Source organism: Scomber japonicus, chromosome 20 (genome assembly GCF_027409825.1).
Source record: "Scomber japonicus isolate fScoJap1 chromosome 20, fScoJap1.pri, whole genome shotgun sequence".
NCBI classification, from domain to species: domain Eukaryota; kingdom Metazoa; phylum Chordata; class Actinopteri; order Scombriformes; family Scombridae; genus Scomber; species Scomber japonicus.
The window spans coordinates 4,513,848-4,521,347 of record NC_070597.1 but is presented as its reverse complement, the minus strand read 5'-3'; the positions used below and the strand labels follow the sequence as shown (position 1 = coordinate 4,521,347).

The 7,500-nt window shown below is 39.2% G+C and overlaps 1 protein-coding gene across 1 annotated transcript in view; it reads right to left on the bottom strand.

Moving 5' to 3' along the window:
• The window catches only part of LOC128381862 (syntaxin-4-like), a 19,088-nt gene extending 15,492 nt beyond the window's left edge, over positions 1 to 3,596 (bottom strand). The window contains 1 exon segment of the mRNA XM_053341885.1: positions 3,489 to 3,596. Within this exon segment, the coding sequence (XP_053197860.1) occupies positions 3,489 to 3,596 (108 nt within the window).
• Between the last annotated feature and the right edge of the window lie 3,904 nt (positions 3,597 to 7,500).

Below are 7,500 nucleotides of genomic sequence, written 5' to 3'. Positions count from 1 at the left end.
CGGACGGATGGATGGACGACACTGCCGCATTGCTCCAGTTAAGGATATAGGTCAAGAGAGGTTCAGACACAGTTAAATTCATCTCCAAAACAGTCAGCCTGCACCATTAATCCTGTGTAATGCTGCGTAAACTGTGTGACTGAATGAAAATGTGTAACTCTCTGTGAGCACAGTGAGGTTACGGCAGGAAGGGGACAGACCTAATCCTCTTTTGGCTCTGTTGTATCCCCCCCCCCCCCCCGCCCCCCCTCAATGTCTGTCCATCACCGACCGACTGACTGACTAACTGATAAGGTGACACTATTGGTCCAGTTTTGTTTATAGCACTTCCACAGCCTCCAGGAAGTGCGCCAGGCTCTGAAGCCAATTTCACACGGTGACCAAACTGTGTGTTTTTTACTTCCAGGCCCAAAAATACATTTTTCCCACATGCAATCATGGGGAAAAGGAGTGGATGTAAATAATGGACCCCTGTGAATGAACTCATTTGACTATCAGATTAATCCTCTCAGTCTGGTAACATTTAGAAAGTCTAGTCTAGATCATTTTTATCCCCCTTCTGGTTAGTTTGCATTCATCCAGTTTATTTATTTACAGCATAGAAGTGATGCAGCTGTATCTAACTCTGTTAATACATCCATGGTGCAGCTCTGACTCTCTCTGTGAGACTGAGACTGAGCGTTACCTCGACGACAGGAAGCTCCGACACTAAAAGCACCAACCTGACAAAGATCTACAGATGTACAGTCACAGTTTTACATGTGTGAACCAGCAACCAAGGCTGCTGCGCAACTGTTAACATGTCACCTTTTTAATTTGAACGGTGAAAAAATAACCATGTAATGAATAAATGGTCAGTTTATCCAATTAATGTTCATGTCATAGGGACATTTATATGATAACTGAGGATCTGTGCATCGTTTTATAGTTAATAAACACCAATACATGTGTCCACTGTTAACAATATAGCAGCATGAAACACTGTATTAGGGTCATTTACACTCATTATTAATGATTAACTTGATATTTACAACATTAAAGCTATTTTTCAAGTTGTTGGTAAGTGAAATAAAATGTAAAACATATAAAAAAATAGTCTTTACTCAGCCTTTCTTACAACAGCAGCACCTAAAGTCAGGTGAAAACGTATTTTAAAGCTACCCTTACCTTTCTTACATTTTTACACTTTTTTGTTTAGGTTAAAATGCTATTAATAAGGTAATGGCACTTTAAAATCCACCAGGCATAGAAACAAAACTTTATTCCATTCTCATAGTCAGTTGAAAATTCCGACCAATCATATCATTCGAACCGAATTACGTAATCGCGCGCGCACCCCTACCCGGAAGAGAGTCTGTTGTGGATCCACGGCATTATAATACATCCTTGATACACGGAGATAGCTGTAAACAGACAGTAACGACTGACAATGACACACAGAAGCGGGACACGGCTTCCACCTCCAGCCGCTCCCACGGGGAAAAAGAAACGTATATTAGAAAAAGCCACAAAGAAAGAGCTCGATGCTACAAGAGCTAAAGCAAGAATCAACATCGGCTCTGAGTCTGATGAAGCTTCACCCAGAGCTAAAAAGGGACGAAACGGTCGCGGAGTTTCTGCTTGAAAGGTATTTGTATTTTGCATAATCAAATAATATCTGTAGCAGCTCTTCTGCACTTCATACTGTTTACCGGTTGAAGCGGCAATATGGACAGGTGACCCCATTAAAACGTCTGGAGGTTTTCATTTAGTCAACATTTAATTATAATTCTTCATCAGAAGATATACATGATTGGAGGTGGATGATGTGAGGATATGATGATATTTGGATGTTTATGGTCTGGAAATAATATAACAAACGGTAACGTTAATCGCCATGGCAACAGTGGTATACAATGTAAGGGAGTGTACCTATGTTCCCCGGTTACTGCTAGCTCGGTAACTGCCGTTTAAATCCTATAAATGCCGTTTATTTAATTTACATAAATCAATAAACAGGTTATAGTCAAACAAACAATCAGTGAAACATCAATTGACATAACTTACTTATCATGTAAGGACGCACATTAGGGAAAATAAAGTTAGCCGGCTTCATAGCGTGTAACATAATAACCTGACAGAAGGAAACCATGGCAACAACAAACTTAGGTTCCGCCTTCAGTCTTTCTAACATCATATGTGTGTAGTTTATGCTGGGTAACCTTAGCTGTACATAATATCACATTTCTGGCATGTTTGACTCCACTGTATTTGTTGTGACCTTACAGTTACCGGATAGATAAGCAAAGCAAGCTAGGTAACTTTATTTGTGTAGCACATTTAATACACAAAGGCAATTCAAAGTGCTTTACATAATGATTAAAACAGCAAAGTGTACAAGTTAAATAAAATGAGAAGATAAGAAAAGATAAAAATGCTCCAACTTAACTAGCAGGAGTAGGCAGTATAAAATATAAAAGATTTTAGTTTTGACTACTGTATTAAATAAATAAACTTAACATAGAAAGAAATATCTTAAAAATACTGTGATATCAGATGGTAACCAAAAATAAATATATATTTTTGGGCTGCAGACAGAGACAGGATTTATGAACTTTGTACAATTTGGGAAAGCTTAAGTGTGCACATAGGAGGAATAAAAAGTTAGAAGTTAAGAAAGGTTAGGAAAGAAGATATTAGATAAATATTAAAACAAAAACCTCTAGCGCTTCACAGTTTTGACCTCATCTTATTTTAACTCATCTTCTCACTCACTTTATTTCTCTGCAGCCGATAAAGAAAGCGACTTGTTGTTTTACTTGTTGGTTTTGCAGACAGGGAAGATTTCTTAATAAAAATGAGAAACTAGATGTGAGTCCAGGTCAGGCAAAGGAAGACGAGGAATGTCAAGGTGAGATAAGACTGAAAACAAGGAAAAGAATGATGAGATGTTGGAGGGAAATGGATTTATAATCTCCATCAACACAGGCTTGGAAATAGTTCTGTATTGTCACTCGTGTTGCATTGGTTGCCGCGGGCGACAAGATCCCCAGAAAGTATTGTTTTGTATTTGCGGCAACACATTTCATTTCAGTCCCTAAAACCATTATCGACTGTCAGTCTGTTACAGCTTCGGTGATTGAAGACAGCGCGGTAAATTGCTTGTTTGTTCCTTTTTTTTTTTTCCATAGCCACAAAACAGGCCTTCACTTTAATGGCTTCATTATTTTTGATTATTCCTTTCATGCATTATTCTTTCCCTGTCATATTCTGGGCTGCTGGGACAATCTGTAACTTTCTGATTGATGAATATTTTTCCCAACACTCCTCTTGTTTTTTTCCTTCTGCTTCTCATACTCTGAGTTTTCCCTTTAAATAGAAACCTGAGGAGGAACTCGCCTAACCGGCCTTGCTTGTTAGGGTTTTTTTTTTTTTTTTAATTCAACATCTTAGCAGCAGGAGGGAGGAACATGGGATGTGTTTGCCCTGCAGCGCCCGGACATGCTCACAGACATCTGCTCCTGTCTGTGACAAGGTTTAATCTGTCGGGGCGAGTTGTCTTCGTCTTCATTGCTGCTGCTGTTGCTGCTCGGATCCACGAAGCAGAGATGTTTCATGCTTCAGATCCATGATTGGAGCAAGAAAGTGCAGCTTGATAGAAGAGCAACTAAAATCATCTACCTTTAATCGTTTAGTCTATAAAGTGACAAGCATGTTAACTCTTACATGCTGTTCATATTCTGACTCTTAAGTAGTCACCACACCTATTTAATCCTTCTGTTTGATTTAATCTTAAGGAAAACAAACATTCACACAATCACTATTTTATAATCTAGGAGAACATTTTATAGAATAAGAAGAATACAGCAACATGTTCGAATGCTGATTTTGAATGTTTATCAGCTGCACATTTTTGTACACTGTGGTTCACATTAGGAAAAGTCTAGTTAAGCCTCCTGTTGTCCTCGAGTTAAGGAAAGAAGGAAAAGGGGAAGAAGGAAGGAAAGGAGGGAGAAAGGAAAGGAAGGAAGGACAGAGGAAATAAGGAAGGGAGGGAGGAAATAAGGAAGGAAGGAAGGTAGGAGGGAGGGAGGGAGGGAGGTAGGAAGGAATGGAGGAAAGGAAAGAAGTAAGGGAGAAAGGAAAGGAAGGAAGGATGGAGTAAATAAGGAAGGAAGGTAGGAGGGAGGGAGGCAGAAAGCAAAAGAGGAAGGAAGGAAGGAAGGAAAGAAAGAAATTAATTATGATTAAAAAAAAAAACAGGTGAGGAGTTCTGGTCCTCTGAAATGAGGCCAACGCGGAAGTAACTTAGAGCTGCATTCTATCAAAAGGCCACCAGGGGGAGACCGTCTCTATACAAGTCAATGGAGAATTCACCAACTTCTCACTTGATTTCTAACCTCAGTAAACGTTTTCAAAATGTGTTTATGGTCTCAATCGCTAGTTTAAAGCCTTCTTCAATGCAGTATGATGTTCATTTGGGACATTTTGGCCTCCCTGATTTTATATGTGATGATAAAGCAGGGTATGCATTAGGGCGTGGCTACGTCCTGATTGACAGGTTGATTGACCAATGTCCTCGAGATCCAGCCCTCGCAACCATAGCAACCTCCCCACTCCGCCCATGGCTCCGCCTCATGCCCATATAAGTAGAATCCGTGTTTTTATTTTTCCCAGCATGCACCTGAAATTTTCAAGATGGCGCTGCCTAGATTCGAAACTTCCGAGCAGCAGTCCACAAACCAATGGGTGACATCACGGATGTTACGTCTATTTCTTTTATACAGTCTATGTAAAAAACAAACAAAAACAGGTGATTTCGTTGTAGAGGGACTGTTAGATTAGGATTTACCGACTGAATTTAGTTAACTCAGACTGCTGAAGCATCATACTATAATTCATGTTGTGAATTTCGTCTCATTCTGGGAGAATAAAACCATCAAATATTTGGCATTTCTTCCCATTAACAAATGACAGAAACAATTAATCGATTCACAGTTTGTCATCATTAAGCTCTAATGTTTCCTTCCCCCGTTTGGCAGCTCTGTTAGGTCCGAATAAAGAGCTGCCATGTTGTACGTATACAGGGCATGTGAACGTTGGATTAGCACAAATGGCTCCATAGAGGCAAACATGAATTATGCTGATCTGGGTTATTTTATCCTGTGTGGCTGCCGAGCCATTCAGCTGAGAGATAATGAACTCATTTGTCAAACATGGTGCGTGTAGTCTCGCTCGTATTATGCATTGAGTTTATATATATATGTGTGTGTGTGTGTGTGTGTGTGTGTGTGTGTGCGTGTGTGTGTGCTCCAACATCTTCAGGATTTGATAATTGATTGCCCTTTATTTGGAGCGTAATTAGTATTCATGGCGATGCTGCTTTAGACTCTGAACATGGTGGGAAATGTGTTGTCCTGCGAGCAAAATGGGAGTAATTGAGGTCACACACACACGCTGCTGATGCTGCTGCTGCCCAGGGGTTAAAGGTTAACAGAAGAGACCTGAACAGGACCTGACGTGGATGACATTATGTTTACAGCGTTGAAGTGTTGCATCTCTTCGGGCTGGGCGGAGGTGTTGATTCACAGCGAGAGGTGGAGGTTTTATTATGAGCATCATTAACAGGCATTACTGTCTTACACTGGATATGGCTCGGTGGTAGGCGTGTGTGTGTGTGTGTGTGTGTGTGTGTGTGTGTGTGTGTGCGTGTGTGCGTGTGTGCGTGTGTGAGCTCACCTCTGTGTCAGATTCATCCTCATTAATCATGATGAGAGTGTGTTAATGAGGAATTCTGGTAGCTTCACTGTAAATGTGAGTGTGTGAGAGTGGTGTGAAGGAAACAACGCACACACATACACACACACACACACACACATACACACACATATTAACACCTTATTTTGTATATTTAGGTAATCTATACAGAAAAAGATATTCCTTTATTATAAATATGAGGAAACAACACACACTTAAAGGAATATTTAACCTCACAGCAACCCTATAGCTCATTTATTAACACCTTATTTTGTATATTTAGTAAATCGAGACATAATTAGTAGATGTAAAAACAACAGTTTGTACCTTTAGGAGTGATGTGCTGGAGGTGTTTTGGTCTGTGTTTCTGTCGAGGCACGCTGGCTTTGATGACTTGAAGATAACGTGGCAGAAAGTAGTCGATTAGTAGATTAATCGATCGGTTGATTGACAGGCAGATAATTGGTTTTCAAAGCATAAATGATAAATATTCCCTGTTTTCTGCTTATTATTAATGAGGAGTTGCTGCTATTCTTTGTGTTTTATGTCATAATTAATTCAACATTTGGATTTTGGGCAGTGAATTAAACATATGATTAGATTTTGAAGGTAACAATGACACATATTTATCACTATTTTCTTACATTTCATAAACCAAACAGTTCAGAAAATAATCAGCAGCTTATTCGATGAATGAAAATCAACATAAATTAGAGCCAGTACGCCCCTTACAGGGTTTCATCATGTATAGATTAAACAAACTATAAGAGAAGTAAGCAGGCATCTTATTAAACTTTCAATTTAAGATTAATATCAGCGTCTCATTTCACTGATAATATGATCTAAAATCTATAAGATGATTGTGATTAAATGCCAGATAAATATCAATACTACAAATATAAGTATTCCTTAAGACTCTGCACACAGCCACACAGGTGATTTTAATTATTTTGTGTCTGATTATAAACCTCCTGAGGGAGTTTACTGACCTCTCCTTCACTCCTTCCTGTCTCCTTAATTGCAGCTGTTTTGATGACATCGTTATCATTCTTATTAGCACATTGAGTCTGATGACCTCATATAAGTTTAATTTCAGTTTCAGCAGAGCTAAAACAACACCTGTGTGTGTGTGTGTGTGTGTGTGTGTGTGTGTGTGTGTGTGTGTGTGTGTGTGTGTGTGTGTGTGTGTGTGTGTGTGTGTGTGTGTGTGTGTGTGTGTGTGTGTGATGTGCATTGACTTTAAACTATATTTTGTGGCTTTATATTTCCTCTCACGTCGCGGTTCACCTCTGATCTGTTTGTCTTTAACATGAATTTTTGATTTTTGGCACTGCAGGCTGATTTAATTTATTGACCTTTTTTCTGTTTTAATTAAATTGGATTTGGGCATTTCTCTAGGAAAAAATAAAACAGCTGAACTATAAGAACAATAAGAGCATCAGGACAAAGTGGTGTGACTCTCTAATTAAAACAAATGTAAAGTATTTAATTGTTTTAGGGCATTTCTCCTCATAATGTGATCAGTCCTTATAGCTGAGAGGCTCTTAATATCATTGTCTCACCTCTTCCCATTCTTCACTTCCTGCCAATAATGCACATCAACATTTCCCCCTCTCCTCTTCTTCTCTATTAACCGTCTCCAAACTCAACTTTGTGAAAGCACAGCAACTTGTAAAGCGATGGCTGTGACAGTTCTGCCCTGAAGGTAATTAGCATATAAAGTAGAGAGATAATGGGGAAAAAATAGGTTCCTCTGACACTACG